Source organism: Apostichopus japonicus, chromosome 7 (genome assembly GCF_037975245.1).
Source record: "Apostichopus japonicus isolate 1M-3 chromosome 7, ASM3797524v1, whole genome shotgun sequence".
Classification (NCBI taxonomy): domain Eukaryota; kingdom Metazoa; phylum Echinodermata; class Holothuroidea; order Aspidochirotida; family Stichopodidae; genus Apostichopus; species Apostichopus japonicus.
This window is the reverse complement of record NC_092567.1, coordinates 2,368,109-2,389,323: the sequence shown is the minus strand read 5'-3', so window position 1 is coordinate 2,389,323 and position 21,215 is coordinate 2,368,109. Positions and strand designations below refer to the sequence as shown.

Sequence of the window (21,215 nt, the reverse complement as noted above, 5' to 3'; positions counted from 1 at the left end):
AAACAAGACCGGCATTGAGCAATGATCCAAATTTTCCGACAGAATCAAACTGGAATATATCATTAGTTGGTATTTTTCTTTGCCATACACGTGATTCAGGAATAATTTCGACATGCGAGCAATTATCCGGTAAGATTAGCATAACAATACGAGTAAATCCCATTCTGAATGAGAAGAAAACCGCAGCTGGCTTTAGCTTTGTTTAGCATTCCAAGGACAGATGTTCTGTTAGTCATACAGCATTGTATTAAGATAGCTTGAATAAACTCGTTGCTCTTGCATCAAATCCAACATAAGCAATGGAACGTACGGGGACTGCTGGTGATAGTGTAACCATTTAGTTAAATGATAATTACTTCAAATGCATCAATTAAAAGACACTGCAACCTTCTCATCGTGCTCTACATCCATGGACATGTTTTTACAAAATTTCTCGTTGGATCAATATCCCAGGATTTACCATGTGAATATTTCGCAATGATTTCGTAATCCAAAGTGTGGTAACATGAATTCAGGATCAATAGTTTTCAGAGACCTATATATCTTTTCGAGGGCTGAGAAAATTATTCCTCATGAAGGAGGATTTTATTTTTTCGAGAGGACCACTTTGTTTTTATACATGGATACACTTTAAACTATATAGCATAACGATAATCATGATCAGGTGGTGAAGTTCGAACGTAATTTTACCTTCCTGACTTTCTGAAAGTTTTTGGAGATTAACAGATATTGGATTTCAAAGTATTGTCCCGTTGACCTCTCGTCATCCCATGTGAGTACACATTCCAATGAAAATCTTTGCTAATATTGATAATCTGGAATAGACGGTATTAGTTTAAAAACTAACAACAGTTAACTTCTCCAAGACATAGGTTATTGTCACATCAACATCCAGAAACACTATTCAGAATAAATAACTTTAACTAGCCCATTATTTTTTTTTTTAAAAAGAAGCAACTTTTAATGACCTTCATTATAATTATTTTTGATAAACATTTAAATTAAAATATCGGCTTAACAAGTAACAATCTAAATTTTGTTACGGTAAAAAATGATGTTTTGAACATCCTCCGATGATCAATCACGACCCAAGCCTAAAGTGAACAATTATAATAAAGTGAATTATGTAAGACAATAGTCCTTCACTTTCTTGATAGAGGCTGAATTAGTTAGTGCAGTCATTGTCTGTCATTTGTGTTGATTACACAGAAGCCAAAACAAATACACATTGACCTGTAACTGATTCCTTTGCGTAATTAAAGTAAATTAGTCATCATTTCCAGGGTAAGAAAATCGTTTCTTGGAAACTAAATCATAGAAAAACCTAACTTGATATTACAAACGAATTAAACTAATTATCAAACGAACTATGTCACGCTAGTGCATCAATTAATCGCCGTTCACTGTTTTGCGTAATTCAAGAGCGTTAAGTACCTTCCGTCAAAAGCTCGGTCTAAATCATTTCTTTACTATGGTAATAACAAACTGTCTCCGTGAAAACATAATGTCCAGGCAAGTACAATTATATTCGTGATGTTAAGTTCATTTAAATGTTTAAAGCACCAATGTAGTCTATACCAACCATTTACTGCTTTTTCTCTACGAAAAATTCTTGACCAACCTTCAAAATGATTTTTAATTACCAGAATCGATTTTGCCACCATTTGAATATAAATTGCTGTCATTGTGAAAATGGAAAAGCCCAAGTTTATATTCTTTAGTACCATCATTATAAAATGTATGAAATATTAAAATATCTTTACAGGGATTAAACAGCAAGTATAGCGTATGCGCCAATTTAAAGACATTTCCCCTTCTTAACCTATTATGCTTCTTAAAAATGTGACATTCTCGTGTAATATGATCGAACCATCGCGACTATATGATTTTGTTGAAGTATCAAACTAAGCCACAAATTAATATCAGAGAGATCCCCATCAGTAGTGTTCCATCAGTGTTATCAATCACAGAACATACATATCTAAGCGTCATTAAGTTACCGTATTCCAACATAAACATACATAGGTTTTTATCCACGGCACTGAATTTAGTTGACAGTGGTAAAATGTCTAAAGTTATTCCATTATGATGATAAAATGATTACTTCCTGAAACGTTTATTTTAAATTTCCTTTTTAATCATAATATTATTAGAAATTAGGCTCATGCTGCATCAAGCAAAGTATGTCGGCTGTAGTTTCACAGCTTTGTAAATCTACGAAAAGTTCGATCGAATTATCTTTGCTGGTACCTTCGGTTCTATTTCTTTTTCGTAACTCAATAAAATGACGGCTATTGCAAGCTCATCACCACGACTCAATAGAGATGCAGAACTTTAGGGTTGAGAACGTGACTGCTGGTGGAAGAGGATAGTATAGCTATCAATGTTATCAGTTTGACGTCATATTATCAGCATACTTTATAGTCTTCGCTTCCGAATTCTTATTTCCTGGATGAAGTTCGTACGTATGATGTCTATCTTTGGATATTTAATATTAAATATGATTGTTGAAAGAACATTATTTAAATTATATATATTTCAATGTACATTCTTAACTTACGGAGCCTTAGACATTAAATTGCTAAATACACGTTATCAGTTAGTAACGATTCTGCCTAAATGCTGCAGTTTGTGTTGAATTTCCACCTTCACAAGTACAACAACGTACCTACATAACCTAACATATAATATACTGCAATCTACTTAAATCACTCCAGAAACGATAAAATTAGACAAAGAGTGTAAGAGTTTGCACAATAATGCATAATTGATCTTTAATATTTGCTATCATATTATATCGTAAAGCTATTTATTATCACTGGCTTATCTAACGAAACTCTTATAAGGTAAGATCACCCAGGCCCCATTATTCATCAAGTTATATTGTCCGTCATATACTCAGCTCGTTCAGTTATCAGATTAAAAGTAACATGACGGTGAATAGAGGATCAATATGAATATTGATAACCATTAAAAGCATAGCTCGTATGATACATGATACAATCTGATCATATAACAACTATTTCGATTATATTGATAAACATTCCTCTTCCTTTTATAAAATTTGACCTAAGAAAGGTTTAACTATCAAAATAAGTTTATCTTCTCCGAACTGGGTTTAAATTAATGACGTCAGCACTGGACACAAATGTCTGAACTAATTTTGTAATTATAAACGTTCATCGAATGGAAACGAATCCGATCAAACTTGATCTGTGAAATCTGCTCTTTGTGTTTCTTTGCCATTTCTTTTTGTTCTGCTATAACAAAGCTAGTGGGGTGAAGGAGGGGGTGCAATGGTGCGCATAGGCGTCGCTGACAGAAGTGCTCCATAAGAGCCGTCCTTCTTTCCATAGTTACAACTTTGAGAACTTTTTTTACCGTTAAGTCAAAGGCACCCTCCCCTATCCATATAGGTCATGCCACTGTTAGCGTATAATTGTCAACGCTATAAATATGTATGTTACCTGTGTCTTTTTTCCGCCTAAAGTGTGGGATATTATTTAATAGTGGTCGCTGTTTCAATTATATATTTTTCTATCTAAACTGTACATGTTGTAAACCACAAAAATACCACTGCTGTCAGTATAGGTTTTATTTTAATATTTTATATATTTAGTTTTGAGAAATGCCAGTTTAAACAGCTGACGTCATCAATAAAAGTGACTGGATTATACAATCTAGTACGGAGACCAGGGGCGTCGTGCGAAAATAAATTTAGGGGGGGGGGGCCCGTGAGAAGGTGTTGACTATCTAAGCGGAGCGCTACCACGGGTTGGCGCGCAGCGTACAAGAAAATTTTTCGTCTGGCAGACCCCTCAGATTGCAGGAAACGGCACTTCCCGTGCTTTATGGCAGTATAAGCAACACCCCTAAAATTGATCAAAATTAATGGCAATTTTTTATTTTGGGAAATATTCTCGAAGGAAGTGATCGCCATTTATTCCTCAGTTTACCAACCTCGTCTCCCAGAAGCGCCCAAAATTGAAGACATTTTTGTGTTGGCTGATCCATGATCGCCTCCCATGCCCGTGAGAAGTGGTGACTGGGTAAAGAAAAAGCGATGCCGTTTGAAAAAGCGAAAGTAGCGAAACCTAAGGTAAAACGTGCGATAACGACGTGATTATTTTCCAGGTTAATTGTGACTGTATTTGAAATGATTATTATTATTCATTTTTTTCAAAACTACCTATCAGATCATGAGGAAAATGTATCCTAGTGGACCTTTTAGCGAACTGATTGCATTACTTAAGAAGAAGTTCACATGGAGTCCCATAATCTCTGTTCACTACATTTATCTTAACTTTCCGAACTTTGTTACAGGCTTAGAAAACAATTAAAAAAATTGCCATTTTTTTCATGGAAAATTGACTGACTTTGGCAAAGGTAACGGGTTGCCCTTACTCTGGGACTACGTATATATAATATTGTTCAACGATGGCAGCGTTGATGGCACATTTGGTTCATTAGTTATCAACCAGTAATTATTTAACTGTTTCGATTGACTGAATATCAACAATTAACAACCATTGACCAAGCAGTCAATAGAAGCCCCATTTCTCGTAGGCCCTACAAGAAATTCAGTTGCTGACACTGTTCGAAAACACTTTTTTTTAAATTATGACAAAATTTTATGACACCTTTGACAAAATTTGGGGGGCCTGTGCCCCCCCCCCCCAGGCCCAAATGGGCACGACGCCACTGACGGAGACAATTATGTCAGTCTTTCGAATGCAACACAAAACTTACAGTAACGGGCAAAAAATACTTTATAGCCGCAAATAACATGTTTACAGTAAAGTACATATTTGTCACGCATAAATTGAAACTTATTCAAATAGTGTTGAAAATTATCAAATTTATTTATACAGACTTTAAATGAAATATCACAAAAAAAGTCAGAAAAGGAAAATATAAGAAGAACTCCAAAAAAGTGTAAACAATATTTAAAGTATTACAAATTATGAATTCGTTTGCTCTGATAACTTCACATTGTCAAGAAACAATTCAACTTCCATTGTCGTCATTCATCAATCACTATACGTCAGCAGTATGTATGACCATAATTCTCATGGACGTCAATTGGTTAAAATCACAATCAATAAAATATAACAATGTTAACTAATACACAATGATGTCAATTTGTTTTTAATCTGTATATCATATATCACGTACACTCGATAATTAAGAGAGCCTATTTTTACTTGTATTGTGCTTTATTTCCCTACCATAGTTTTACATAATGGCCTTAACTATTATATGACGTATCTGTTACGCTATGTTTTGAATCATTACTTATGACACTATATTATAATTTGCCAATGCTCACACTAAATGTCATTTTCTAATTCGCTGCTTACCTGGAAATTTCAACAACTGTTCCAAATTGAATATATTTTCATAAAAAAATTATATCTTTCCTGGAAATTGTCTTAAACTCTTTTAAAAATGTTAGGATTGTGGTACTAAAGAAGTGGAAATTTCGAAATTACAGGTCCATCTTTTCACTTTTAATATCCAATTTGCATTTTTTTTAACTCAAACTTTCACTACTATTTTCTCTAACTTTCGACTTTAAGATGGCAAAGTTTAAAAAAGTATTTCGACTTATTATCTTAACATATTGGTTTTTTTTATTTAATAATTCGGCTTATTCCTTATGATATCGCCTTAATACCTCACCAGTTGAACTATGTTATCTCAGAATATCAACGTTTCTTGATTAGATTGGTGTTATGTAATAAGGGGGTAAAGAAAGGACCACATGGATAAACTGTTGACATTTCGACTTAGTATGCGAAAAATGTGTTAACCGATTATGAAATATGTAAAAACAAGATGTACATCGATATAGAGGCTATGAGTATTTCATCTACTTGATATAGGCTCCTGATGGTTTGGTTGTTCTTATGCATATCTCTGGTAAGAAAATGAAGATTGTGAGCAACATATTTAATAGGGCGGGCACAAGGATTTACTGGGAGAGCAATTGCCCAATCAGTTAGTATGTTATTTACTTCGCTGGTGTCAGGTTCTGACCAAGTCATGTATATTACACATTATAGTATATACCTCGGTCTCATTAAGAGATGTGTGTGACCATAATCATATGTCCGCTACGAGTTATAATCTTGTCTAATGTATAAATTCCTGATGTAATTGTTGTGACATGTTACATTTGTTTTGCTTTGCTTTAACGGAGGATGGTACCGCCCGATTGATACATTTTATATAGGCGTGGGATGCGGGTGGGGGGGGGGGGTAGGTTTCATTATAAATAATTTGAACAATCTATTCCGCAAATTTTATAGAGGATTTCAGAACGTAGTATAAGACCCTACAGGCCGTACCACAAACTTCAATTGTTAAGAATGGATAAAAGGAGAGTGAATTTAAATTGCTATTTCATTTGGCATAGTGTTTCTCATATACAAGACAGTACCAATGTACTCAATGATTGCTGAACAACGTAGTCGGAGGTGTTTTACCCGTTTAGTTTGCACACGTGGTTCAAAAGGACCACGGTGAAAACCATAAAGTAAAAATATCTAAACATTAATATACAAACATTGGTAAACCAAACACATGAATTTGTACAAATCAATAATAACATAATACAGAATAAGGTTTCCTCTTATAAATAATGCACAAAGGGAAGAGGTATAGCAAATAACATTTGGCACCATGAAACTCAAAGCATAGAGTAAGATTAACAACAATTACCTCCTTAATAATAATAACGCTCAACTTACCATCGCTGACGGGCAAAACTAGCCGCACGACAAACTGCGACATACAGAGGCATTCAGGGGTTTACTGCAGCTATTGGGGGTTTACGGCGGCTTTCTGGAGAATCATAGAATACCAATAAAAATAATAACCTCTCGAGAGATACTCCACGAAGATGATACTTTAACCCGAGATACTCTTACAAATAAGCAACGCAATAAATACACGAAAAGGCAACAAAGATGGTACAAAGCATATAGCAAAATCACATTAAAAGCAAATCTCAAGAATACGATATTAAAGAAGTATACAATTAGGATATCTACCCCTTTAATGCCTTTATAAAACATATATAGAAAACATATTACTTAAGATTTCACTATGAGAGCACATGCGTCGCCACCCTGCACCATGAGAGGAATGAAGCATGTAACTACGTAAAACTCACATAATACGTAAGTATTCATCGATTACGTAAGTATGCGAAGCAAGGAGGCGGGTATAAAAGGTCACACCCTAACCACCTAAACACCATTGGGCGAGGGCAGCATTGACCTTTGCCCGACTTCGACCAATCGCAAATTTCCCTTTAAGGTAAATAACACATATCGGCAACGATGACATAGATCATTAATATGTTGCTTCCATGATACATTTTCATCAATAATTAATCCTAAGTATTTTGTGAAATGTGATTTCAAAATATGAAATACCCTCAAGTGAAAAAATATCGTAACAGTAATGACTATTATTAAGAGCAAGGAAATTGTGTTGCTGGTTTGTTAAATGTGTAACGTTAACGTGCTTGCGTCAACTTGCATCAATAAATTTACTATACTATGTCTTCTTATGTAATCTATTGTATTTGTCTAGTATCTTTATTTCTCCCGGGATGGTGGTATTGCCAGGGTCGTAGTAGCCTTCCAGTAAAGTCAGCTTCGCCTTCTCTTAGTTTGGACTTTTTTTTCGGAAAAGCTTCCATTCTGAAAATAATTTGCTTGTCTTTTCTTACGTTTACTGCATTGATTAAATACTGTTTATGTCTGTTTATATCCGGAATGATTCTGCTAACAAGCAGGATTACGACTCGATAAGGTTTGACCCCCTCCTAACCAAGTAAATAATTTGGTATTTTAAAGAAACTATTGCCAATGAGACTATAGCTTTGACCATTAATTCTGGTTAAAAGAGTAATATAGTACGGTCGGATTCTTTCAATACGGCAACATACGGAAACGTTGTACTCAAAGCCGAAGTCCTCTTTGTACATACCCTTTGGCCAGCAACGGCAAATCGTTATTTCTCATAAGGTTGCCTTTACAAACGTCGTAGAGTCTGTATCGTTTGTAATTTTTTTAGCAAAAACAATCTACAGGGTAGATTAAAATTATCAAATGAACATTAAAATTCCGCTTGGTAATATGGAATTAGCAAATGTTAATAATTTTATGTAGTTAAAATTTCGTTAAATGTTGTATAAATAACTGCTGACACGGCAGACGACGCATGGGGAACAAACGTATGTATTATAAATAAGGTTTTCATTCGACTTCTAAACACATATATTACATGCCAACCTTACATATTACCAGTTGAATCCCTCTGTCAAATATAACGAGGTACAGGTACGACCCTTGCAATGTTATCTGCGAATTTATAACGTAACACATCCGGAGACTGTGCAATCTAAGTTCTTCAATACCGCCCTCATTCCCATTTCGTTAACATTTCATAAACAATATAAAAACCACAGGGTGTCACATTGTAAGGATAGGTGGAAGTCACAGATAACAGTGTCTAACAGATAAAGGTTTACCTTTTTAAAAAGAAATAGACCCTCCTCTTTTCGTGATTGATATTGTTAGAAACTTTTGAGAAAATGTGTTGCACTCAAGTCAATCTCACACCTCCCACTATCCATAAAGTTTGCTCCTCCCCCCCCCCTCTCCCCTTCCCCGATACCGCCATATTCTGCCATTGCTTACAAGAGTAGTACTCCAAAGTCCTGAAAGTCAAAGACATAACATAACATATCGAGGGTAGGTTACACATATTCTGTTTGAAATCTTCCTTTATCTCTCTCGACGCTGAACAGCAGGGAATAAAAACACTTTACTTACTGAAGGAACCGGCGAGTTGTAGTCACGTCAAATGATTTTTATCGAGTTGACAATGCACATACTCATCTTGATAATTTTGGCCAAGATATTAATAGAGCGTATACTTGGCAACTCGATCAAAATCATATCTTTGACTTGTTGCCAATTTACTTGAAACAGCAAACTCGATTTGTTTTATCATTTTCGTCAAGCGGTAACGTTAGCGTAACTCGTCAGCTCAACAAAAATAAACAACTTTAAAGTGTTTTGCAGAACTCGCCTGTCCCTTCAGAACCACTGTAGATTTGTCACCAGTGTCGTAAATATATGAGATTAGATGCGGCGGATATTGCATATTGTCAAAGCATTCTTACACGCACGCTACGATAACGAGATCTGTATTTTTGAAAATCTACTTAAATTTTTTGACCGAAGAATCCGACGAGAAAAGTATGTTTTGTCATGACGAGTAATTCCAGTCATCACCCGCTGTTTACTGAATTTCCAAATAGTCTGAAAAGTTCCATTGCGGGGCCAGGGCGCGATTTTTTCCCGAAAAGGTTTGCAAATACGGAGTTTTCATTTAATCAGATTGCTCTGAACGTCAGCATCAATAATGACCATCACTTGATAGACAGTTGGAAGACAAACACTGAATCAGAAGAATGATAAGGTCCATGGGTCTTAAATGTCAAAACATGAATGAGTTCATTGACGTCACTGAAACATGATGCTTAAGCTGAACAGATAAAATGTTGTTGTTGATGTCCTGTGACACTTAGTTAAGTCTAGTTACGGGGTTGCCTTCTAATCGTCCGAACTTTACCTTTAATGCTTGGATCACTTGTTGAACTTACTTATGATACATACGCTACATTGTAAGATTCGTGAGTCGTTCTATTGAAACCGGAATTCGATTAGTGCAATGGATACACTAAAATAACAAGTCTTAAATGAATATACGCAAACATGACAGCAGCAGTAGTTTGAATCAGTGATACAATACGTACGTGAATTGCGCAACTAGATTAGGACTACAGTAAGTCTGCAATATTCCTGTCTAAAAGTTGGAAAATGGTTTGCGAATAATCAGGCTTAATTTATACAACTTTTCTGTTAAATCATATGTTTCTCCATTGGGTTAGATCATATATAGAGGAAACTATTGGATATACACAATACATATAGGACTAAACAGGATAGGCCGAAGCTCAAGTGAGGGGTGAAGAATGCTGGGTAACTGTCATCAATAACTAATAAAGACTGGAAGAAATATTTTTGGTGGAGAGGTAGTTGGTCCTTTGTATTGAGTCAAAGCATAGATACAAGCTACTGATAAGCAATCCTGTCATCTCGAGAAAACCTCTGGCCAATGTTAAGAAGTGGTTCCAGAAGGGGGAGGGAGTTGGGTGGGGGGGGGGCTGTTGAGAACAGAACTGTTTTTGTAGCACAACACAGTTCTAAAATGTCCATACTGTATAGTGTACAGTATGGTATACTTCCATCGCTGCACCGTGTACATAGTTTTAATACATATAGGCCTACAGCGCATGTGTGATGCACCCTGTACAAAACTGTTATGTGCTTTGTGCTATGTTATCGATAAATGCCTTCACAGAAAACTTTGATCAAACATCGATAGTTGATCTTACAATATAACAAACTAGTGTGCTAAATATGTCTAAACCAATTCCAAAGATATCTACATATACTGACGAAAAGCCTAGGGTAATTTTGAACGTTCAAACCTTCGTTGCAACGAATTGATTCAAACATTTTGCTTACCGCGAAGTACAAGGTTTCTATATTGATGACGTAACTTCCGACCAATCATGAGCGACTATTTACACACAATTGCAAACCTGTTTGGGGAAAAAGCCGCGAACAGGGCAGGGCCTGGGTACGCTCTCCCTCCAGATTTGTGAAAACTGGTTAAAAGAAGGAACCTTTCCTTTTTTTGTAATAAAAAGGGTCCTTTACTAATTTAAAAATGTCGTTTTGTTGATAAATTAAGCAATATGTCATTTGAAAGTGCCTTTTTGTTTAACCCCCCCCCTTCGCAACCCCTGCCCAAAAGTTAGATTTCATAAAAAAAATGATGTGTGTATTTGGGCATACATGGTAAAATGACACACTATTTTAAGAAATTCATGCATTTACTTGAGAAGAAGGAGATACGATATTAAGGAAACAGATACATCTATTGGAAACGTATTTATCACTGTATAAGAAATGATACATAAGAGATGTATTAGGGTATGAATGTAACATTTAAGTTCCAATATCAAATAGTTTAGTTTGTTACATCACGATTGCAAGTCAATGATCCCGTCCGGATCGAATCCCTGTAGGATACCAAATTCATTTTGGAATCCATTTTGTGTAACAAAATGAAAAATAGCGGCATGTATGAAACGTTGAATAGCGAGTTTCATTCTGGTACATTAAACAATTAAACCATGAAGTATAATTCAAAGAACAATTCGCAATCACCCCCCCCCCCCCTCCCCACACCCTTACACACCGCTACAATTACCACTCCATGTTGGTTTTTGCAGATGTATGCAAGTATGTAAGGACTCTACACAAAAGAAACAACATTAAGTAATTCCTATTCAGGATTCATTGTCTTCATAGCATTATTGGCAGAATATAGCAACACTTTGCATCTAAGCACCCTTCCATTTTACAAGAGTGCATTCCTGGTGAGCATCGAATGAACCCAAAAACCTCTTTGTTATGGTACCTTATCATAGGTAAATGGTCCCAATCGACAAAAGTATAGTTGTAGGACAACAAATGAGCTTATATACTCGTCAATACAAACGATCTCCGTTTCGCAGATGAACCATTGTAAGAAACATCAAGAACAATAAATTATAACTTTCGATGAAGTTCGTTCTATTGAAATATCGACTTCCGAAATATACTGTTGTTGTTACCATGGTAACATTGGACGTGGTTTGTAATCAAGATCATAACATTTTTTATGACAGTTCGGTGGAAAGGGTGTAGTGCGGATTGGAAGTGAATCGTAGTGGGACCATTTGTGTGAAGGTGAGGTAAAATGTCATCATTGCCTGGCTTTGAATACACAAATAAAAACACGTCCCAATATCGTGTCCCAAAGTACACTTTCGTATCACGTATACAATACGTCAAAGAAGAGACTTATGAACAAACTTCTCGATTTGTTTTGTTCGATTTGAATTTTGTTCACCATCACGGGACCATGTTGAAGTTATCAGCTGATTACAACACTTATGATAAGTTAGAATAGTAGGGGGCCTTAGAGAGGTTCCTCAAAGCGGTCTCATATTACGCTTCACACTCTTCTCTTTCTTCTTGGCCAAACTGATAACACTGCATCTGGTTTAGAGGTAAAAACGATAAAGTATTGTTAAGCAGTAAGTGATCATCAAATGACGTATACAAGTGGCGAGGTGCAGAGCATGACAATACATCAATTAACAAACTAAATTTAGCGTAACGAATTAGGGGTCTGAGATACCAAATTGAACGAATTGAACCCGTTTCTTAAGATTGTAAATTGACTTCGGTCACGTGACATATCCTCTGTACATTGAATGACGAATTATTCCTGAAACACTCATTGTCAGTTATCAGCGTGACGTCATCACCTAACCATTTTCATCAAAAGATAACATCATGCGGTAACAAATACAAGAATGATTGCAATCTTCATGGAAGGATTTACAAAAAAATAAAGTACTATATACAGCACTGTTAATGTTGGATTCATCACAGAGATCATCAAATAGATCTCCAACATGTCACACAGTCCTGTATTGTACAAAAAGTAAAACAAGAAACGTTTCCAAGGCGATTATTGATCACATTAATGACTAATGAGCGTGAGGAAGAAGTAACATGTTTACAATAAAATAATTAACCGATTAAACGTCAAAATTGAACCGGTTCGGTATTATTGTTCCTCGTGGTTGCAGACTTAGGAAAGTTTGAAAGCAGGTAAGAGGCTAACAAAAGAAAAATCTAATGATAGCAAAACAAGGAAGAAAGAAAAACATTTCTATATTACTGAGTTCTATATTTCTCTCTCTATTTTCATAAAACCGTGTATTGTTAACGCGTCTTCTGTGTTTGGATATTTGAGAAGGTCGAGGAAATTTTCAAAATCAAATAGAATCTTACAAAGTCTTTGCTTGTTGACGTTAACTTGTGAAAAATCTAGAAGATTGTGTAAGGTTTACCAAACTTTAATATTAGATCGTGGAGCAAACTCTGACACTTCTTTTCAGCAAACATTACAGATTGTCATCATGATTAACACAAAGTAACAACTTGGAAATGTATCATAATTCAATTTGTGTTAATCTCAATATCTCAGTCTGTACAAAAAATGTGTTTACTCTAAAAATAACTGAAAAGCTAGGTACTGGGTATCGTTCAGTTTCTATGAAAGACCAATGTCTAGAGATATGAGATGTTGACAAGAACGAAAATGCCGCCCAGAATCTTAACGTCGGTGTTACATTCTGGTCAGTAATACTAATGATGATGATAATGATGATGATGGTGATGATGAGCATGATGATGATGATGATAATGATGAGGATGGTGATGATGATGATGATGATGATGATGATGATGATGATGATGATGAGGATGGTGATGATGATGATGATGATGACGATGATGATAATGATGATGATGATGATGAGCATGATGATGATGATGATAATGGTGAGGATGGTGATGATGATGATGATGATGATGATGATGATGAGGATGGTGATGATGATGGTGATGATGATGATGATGGTGATGATGATGATGATGGTGATGGTGGTGATGGTGATGGTGATGGTGATGGTGATGGTGATGGTGATGGTGATGATGATGATGATGATGATGATGGTAATGGTGATGGTAATGGTGATGATGGTGGTGGTGGGGGTGGGGTGGGGGTGGTGACGGTGACGGTGACGGTGACGATGACGATGACGATGGTGATGATGGCGACGACGATGACGACGAGGACGAGGACGAGGACGAAGACGAGGACGAAGACGAAGATGATGATAATAAACATAATATTTATAAAACGATTTACATAGAAAAGGCTATCTCATAAAAATTTACAATGGACTATAGTAACAGCAAGGAAGAAAGAATTGTAGACACATCTAAAACAAATCTTTGGTAACTCTTTACAATAGCCATATATACAAGTTTAATTCAAGTTCAAATTGTGTATTCAAATTCAATCTTCGGTTATCAATCTATTTACCAATGGCGATAAGTAATATATACAAAAAGTATGTAGCCAGGGCCATTTTTAAGAAGTCATTTAAGCGTTACTTAAAACAGGACAATTTGCTAAGGCGTTACAAAGGCTTTTACGTCATCAGTTAAAATTTAGTAACTGACGTCTCCCTGCTATTGTATATGCAGTAAGGCCTCCGACTCGGTTGGATAATTATGAATATATTGTTTGTTCCTACGTTTACTGAAGAAATGACTCATAACTGAAATTGTGTTTATAATAAAAGTACACAGAATATAAATATAACCAAATAATCAAATCAGAACGTATGGCGCATCAGTTGTACGACAGGTTTAACACGGCGATCATGGAAAATATGAAGTAGTGGATATGTTACTGGAAATAGCTTTATATTCCTGCACAGTTTGGACATATTGACCGGTTTTGTAATGGAATTCCGATACTGTCATTTTCACCTTAGATTTAAAAAAGCTTGATCTATAACTATGGCATTGTATGTTAATCAACACTTCCTCAACCAAACAGTTGGACACAACCTCCCATTCCAGGACCATTTGATACCGGAACCAATCATCAAGGATTGAATATGACATAAAGGATTTCCATTTTATTGAAACTAAATGTCATTGAGTCAATGATATTTACACCAAACAAAGGACATCCAATTAAAACCTGATTAGGTAAGTAAATAAGGTTCATAGATTGTACTGATCAATGTAGGAAATAAGGGAGGTGGTATAGTACAGGACCTGGTGACAAAGAGGGAATCCACCACTCCCGACCCCCCCCCCCCCCCCCTACACACACACGCAAACACGCTAGACTTCATTTAGTGTCAATTTGTATTCAAGTTATTTCATTTTAGGGTGAGCTTGTGTATGTGTCCTTTAGTTGTTGATTTTGAACTCACCTATGTGGTTCACTTTTTTCTTTGTTTATGTAATCTACTCTCCTTAAAATGAAAGACTGAAATGTTAGTCTAATCATCTGAAATTTCAGTCTAATGATGGATGGTATCAGGGATCAAACTACATAGACTAAATTCCAGTCTGAAATGTAAAGACTGAATGTCAGTCTTAGCTAGACTAAATACTCTGCAGTATAATAGACTGAAAATCAAACCATTTTAAACTGAACAGTTAGAAGTTTAGACTGAATTATTGCAGCACCAGTCTAAATTAGATTGAACACTTTCTAGTCTATTAGACTGATATATAAGCTGAAAAGTCAGTCGTTTAGAATGAATTATTACACATCATAGCTATACTGTCAATCTTATGAATTGCAAATTCTGGTTTGAAAATGCTTTTCTAATGATCCTCCATGTTGACTAAATGCTGAAATTCTTCATTGTTGATGCATTTACCCTCAAAAACGACATTCTAAGATACGTTAATGCAAGGGAATTTACTGAAAGGTGCCTAATGGCTCCTGAGTTAGTATGGTCTGTCTTTCAGTCTTATTCTCAACACAAGCACCAGAAAACACACTACTTGTTAAGAAAAAGTCGCCTAGGAAAGAACCTGGGCACGAAAACCAAACTACCGAACGACTGATGCGCTCTCAACCCCAGTCCCCTTTCATCGGGACTGTGACTGTGAGATCATCGTCGGGTGTGCATTATCATTCCCTTCGAAAGATACTACATATACTACATATGATCTTAGCCAAAAGGCCGAAACACAAGTCACTTTTCTGATCAATGTTTAACAAATCATGTTGTGATTTCAACATTATTCAGTGGAAGTTAAAAATTGGTTGTAGACAATGATACTTTAAACATCGGTGAGCTGAGTACTTTGGAAATACTATCAGTTGATCAAAAATTGTAGATATCTTACAGGTATAACATGTTAGACAGTTTAACATTTGGCTTCAGATATGAAAGAGTATTAAATTCATCACAGAGTGGTGGAATTTGCTTCCACATAGACATTTTTGTTTTGTTTTAGAGATATGATATACATAGGTGTGGGCCTATGTATTCAGCTTTAAATGGACTTTTATATTATTTATATGCTTCATGTACATTCCTGTACTAGCTTGTGTATTTTTTATATCTATCTGCTTTCTATCTCTGTAACTGGATACATTAACATCTCAGAGCTGCACTGGAAAGAAGCGACTTCTACTGTTGGCAAGATTCGAACATTTGAAGTGCAATAACATAGCCTGCGTGCACCGTTGTTTTGTATATAACATGAACATCAGACAATCAAGACATGATAATTTGTCTTAGTATGGGATTACCTTAATAAAGATAGAAAAACAAAGTTTTCAATAAATATGCACAGACATTGCAAATATGTGAGTAAACAATTAAAATGCCTGTAATTATTAATGTGAGTTGTTAATATAAAAAGAGAGATACCACAAAACAAGAACCCTACAGTCCATAGTAACATAGTTCTTAAGTAAATGGCCACACAGGATCGGAACAGTCGAATCTTGTTCACTTAATGTGCAAGTCATGTACATGAATCATTGATTTGAGTGGACTTCAAATGTTGTGAGTCATCTTCAGTTCGCTGCAAAAGTGTAGCATTGTCAGATGTTGTGAAGCGACTTCTATCCAATGTATTTCTGTGGTTAACGTTAACAAGCAATTGTTTATGTAATTTCACAAACTCCCACATTTTTGGAGACGCAGTGACTTTTGAAGAGCTTGTCGGCTGCCTCCACAATGTTTGCCCAGCTGGAAATAACTGTTTTGTTGGCTCAGCTACAATGAAATATTGATTATGGCCAGTGTCATGTCCACCAGAAAGTTTAAATTGCTGACTATACTGGACAATATTTCTTTTCCGGGCTGCAGCTTCCACATCTGTGCCTTCCTGTTGAGTAAGGATATGAAATCAATTTAAAGAAATATTCTTACAGAATTGTTTAGACAGTGAGCTTAACCCGTAAATGCATTTTATATTAACCCAATTGTTGAGGACCCCTGACATGGATAAATCAGATTATTCATGGGACTCTTTAACTTGGAGCTAAGAAACAAAGGATACAGTACTTGTATTTCCCTAGGAAAGAATAAAGAAAATGAAATATGACTGGCAAGAGAAGGCAAAGCTACTTTAGGTCACCACACATGCAATGTATGTTTAATGTGATGTGTAACATGAAGAATAGCCAGCAAAGAAACATAATGATAAGAATGAGTGAGGGATAACTGACCTATCATTGATGGTATTTTGCTGATTGACAATACTAGTACAATTAGTGATAAGGTGATCAAGATGTCAACTTTGCAAGAATTAAAGCACACATCAGGGTCTGAGGTCTGAGAACCGTTCTTTCACAGAAAGGAGATCTTGTCACATGTTTTTCTTTGAGGTAGTGATTAAAACCCTTTATGAATCTTTCACACACTAAATCATCTTACCATTACTTATAACCATAACTGTATTTTTGTGGAATGTTGTCGCCAAATGTTTTCCCACCGTTTTATAGGCTACTATAGCAGTAAGTTTAGTTGCAAAGATACGAATCTGTCACAATACATTTGGAAAACTAAATATGTATTGTGATGAGGTTTGAATGCTGACAAGATTTTTAAGAAAAAATATACCCTGATTTATGCCTTTAGGTCCCATGTTGCGTTCAAGTAAACAAATCATCATTTCGTTGCGCACAGTAAGCATATAATCACACTTCCACATATTCTGTATGTTTCTTTCTTCAAAATTTAGATTGTATTGCAAATCTGAACAATTAAACAATATGAGATCAAACAAACCAGGCGATTATTCACATATACCCCCGTGTTTACATTTTCTGAGTTCTAGTGTGCATGTACTGACGGCCACACTGTACCATACACAGTGATACATATAACAAAACAACGGTCTCATTGCTGCTAGTTTGTGAATTAGCTAATATTTCTAGTAAGAAATACACAATTGGAAATAATGTTATTGCAGACACTAAAACGGGATGATATCAGCACAATATGTAGGTTGGTCATAGTTATTACTATTACCAAGGTGATGAACGCATCACTATTTGCAGGGTTGTTCAGCGGCCCTGACAATAATTTAAAATGTATTCAGTATTTAACTTACAGCTATATTCTGTACGAAGTATAGGACATCTCCAGATCTACTAGTTGGCAGTTTCCCATAACTATACCTCTTCATATTCACCTATCTGTGCAACATGTAGATTAGAGTAGATATAGTACAGATGTCCTTCTGAAATGAAAAGAAAGAATATTAAATAATTAGAACATCACATAAATTGCACCATCTAGTTTAAATGGTATGGACTGTTCATTAAGCTACTTCCCCAATCACAGGCTGAGAGATTTACCATCCACCTCCTACGACTTTTACAGATGGTATTACAAGTAGATTTAATATTCGGCATAACTTTGTTTTCCTAATAGGGTTGTTAATTAGTATAACGGTCTGCCTGAGAAAGTTTTACTTGCAAGTAGTGTGAATGGGTTTAACAATGCTTTGGACAAGCACTTTAAGCATGGTTATTGGCTCAGAGTGTTTGTTTTCTTCAGGTTTTTTTTCTCTCTCAGGACTGTAAGGTTCTTGATGGGGACTTGAGTGTCCCTCCTGATCCTTTTTTTTCTACTAAACTAAACTAACCCGTTTGAGGCTTATAGCATTGCACTGATAACGTGCTGAAGCTTATTTTCACACGGCCCTCTGATACCTTACACCCAATAGCTACTCTAAGTTACAAATTACGTAGTTAATATTGTTTTTAATAATCAAATCTGAGCACTGTACACAAAACTTGTTTGGCTCCACATAGTAGTTTGTACGGAAGACTAATGCGGCCATGGCAAAAAAAAAAAAAAACCACGGATATATATACAAGACAAAATTTTTACTACGAAAAACAAAATTTTTACTACGAAAAACAAAATTTTTACTACGAAAAACAAAATTTTTACTACGAAAAACAAAATTTTTACTACGAAAAACAAAATTTTTACTACGAAAAACAAAAATTTTACTACGAAAAACAAAAAATTTTACTACGAAAAACAAAATTTTTACTACGAAAAACAAAATTTTTACTACGAAAAACAAAATTTTATGTAGTCACACATTCACAAACATTGACTGTGCAGGTGCAAGCAGACTTTCGATGTGCGTTTTGAATGTCTCGAAATGGATCGAGATCGCCTTATTCGGCAATATTTCAGCATGGGGTTACCCTATGCTGAAATTCAGGCAATGCTAGCTTTTGAAAACGATATTGTCATAAGTAACAGACACTTAAGAAGGCAACTTAAAAGGTTAGGACTCGCAAGAAGGAAACGCCATGCTGACCTAGCCGATGTTGTTGAATTTCTTGAGCGGGAAATTCAGTCATCTGGACAATGTCATGGATACCGGTGGATGCATTTAAAGTGTTTGCAAAGTGGTCTTAATATTGATAAAGAAACTATTCGCATTGCTCTTAGTGTTTTAGATCCCATTGGAGTTGCAATAAGGTCCAGGAGGCGTCTTTACAGAAGAGCATATCATGCAAATGGTCCCAATTTTATATGGCATGCAGACGGATATGATAAACTGAAGCCATTCGGGATTGGAATCAATGGATGCATTGATGGTTTTTCACGAAAGTTGATTTGGTGTGAAGCCTACAAAACGAACAACGACCCAACTGTTATAGCTGGTTACTTCATTGAAGCAGTGGATAGAAGAGGTGGATTTCCGTTTCTAATACGCACCGACATGGGAACAGAAAATAGAACAATGGAACAAATGCAACTTTTCTTTCATAGAAACATTCCAAATTCAGTGGGTTTCATTTACGGTACCAGCACCCACAATCAACGTATTGAGTTCTTTTGGGGGATATTACGTAAGGAGTGCATTCAATTTTGGATGAATGTTTTTCATCATATAAAAGATGACGGCTACTTCACAGGAGACGATATTGATCGAAATTTGATGCAGTTCTGTTTCCTGAGAAGGGTCCAGGTGAGTGAGACTTGTCCTGCTTTTGTAACTAATTTGATAAATAAAGGACATTCTTCTGAGAGCAATGGACTCTCGGAAGCGAGTTACCACTTCTGAATACTAATTAACTGAAATTGTTAATTTGATAGGCATCCTACTTCTAATATAATTGGAAAGTGTTCAAGGGATTTTTATTTTAGAACTGAGCAGTGACAGGGGGTATTTTGCGAGACCCCTGTGTGGCTGCATTATTATATAATATCCATTCGAGCTTTGGCATATAACCAAATTTATGTGGATTCAAAACTTATACAGTAATTCATTTTTAGGTACTCTTAGCAGTTCTTCCGGTCAAATTGGTTTCAGTTATAACTTGGTTCACTGAAACATCTCCGCTTTTTGATTTTGTATTCAGGATGACATTGACCATGTAGCGGAACAGTGGAACTGCCATAGAATTCGACCACTCCGGAACAATATAACCGTCCATGGTCGTCCAGTTATGATGTACTCGTGCCCCGAACTGTATGGAACACGTGACTACTTGCACCGGGTTGAGCCTTTGGAAGTCTTGGTGTGTCGTGAAGAATGTACGTTTAAGGGCGAATTCCCGTGCGACGAGGACTTCTTCCATTTGTGCTGCATCCTCATGGAAGAAAATAACTTACAAGAACCATCATCTCCATTTGATGCTGTCACTCTATACCTTAACCTCCGAAACATATTAAGACTCGAACTAAACGGTTAACTTCAGTATTAATCTAGTACATGCAAGGGTGTTGTTATGGGTTCGCTTTACATGATGTGTCGCTACATGTTTAACATTTGCAAATCTCAGTTATATTCACTTGTAAAACAGAAATGTCATTATTGATCCCGAAAGTACACAATGGTAACTTTCTCGATACTTTTGTTCTTTCTTTATAAATTTGGAAACAAGTTAACTTTGCTTTTTGTCTGAAAAATCAATTGTTTTACTTTGCCTCTACCTATTTGTGTCGTTGCAAATCTGTGTTAGTTTGTAAATATTAGTTCCATCATTGTTGTTAAAAGCCTTAATCTTCACTAAGCTTTTTAATTCGAAATAGTGTCATAAGAATAAAACAATAACAGGAGTAATGCATGGATACGTTTTCCAGGACAAATTTTGGCAGTTTTCATATCAACACACCATTGGATTGGTATAGT

The 21,215-nt window shown here is 35.8% G+C and overlaps 3 protein-coding genes across 3 annotated transcripts in view; 2 read left to right on the top strand and 1 right to left on the bottom strand.

Annotated features, from left to right (window-relative positions):
- LOC139969995 (uncharacterized) overlaps positions 1-21,215 on the bottom strand; it is a 958,452-nt gene that overhangs the window by 862,428 nt on the left and 74,809 nt on the right. The gene's annotated exons all lie outside the window — the stretch shown is intronic.
- LOC139969982 (uncharacterized) overlaps positions 14,180-21,215 on the top strand; it is a 314,878-nt gene continuing 307,842 nt past the window's right edge. Inside the window, exon 1 of the mRNA XM_071975479.1 lies at positions 14,180-14,777. The gene's annotated coding sequence lies outside the window, so the exon portion shown is untranslated. The remainder of the gene's footprint in view (positions 14,778-21,215) is intronic.
- On the top strand, positions 18,881-21,187 carry LOC139970295 (uncharacterized). The gene is made up of 2 exons (XM_071975977.1): positions 18,881-20,048; positions 20,443-21,187. Exons 1-2 carry the CDS (start codon positions 19,230-19,232, stop codon positions 20,773-20,775), a joined length of 1,152 nt encoding a protein of 383 aa, XP_071832078.1. The 5' UTR covers positions 18,881-19,229; the 3' UTR covers positions 20,776-21,187.

Bases quoted from the DNA above. Each gene is read 5' to 3' on its own strand.
- LOC139970295 (XM_071975977.1), top strand. From the start codon at position 19,230: ATGGATCGAGATCGCCTTATTCGGCAATATTTCAGCATGGGGTTACCC. The intron at 20,049-20,442 runs GTGAGTGAGACT...TTTTGTATTCAG, and splicing joins GTTTCCTGAGAAGGGTCCAG to GATGACATTGACCATGTAGC.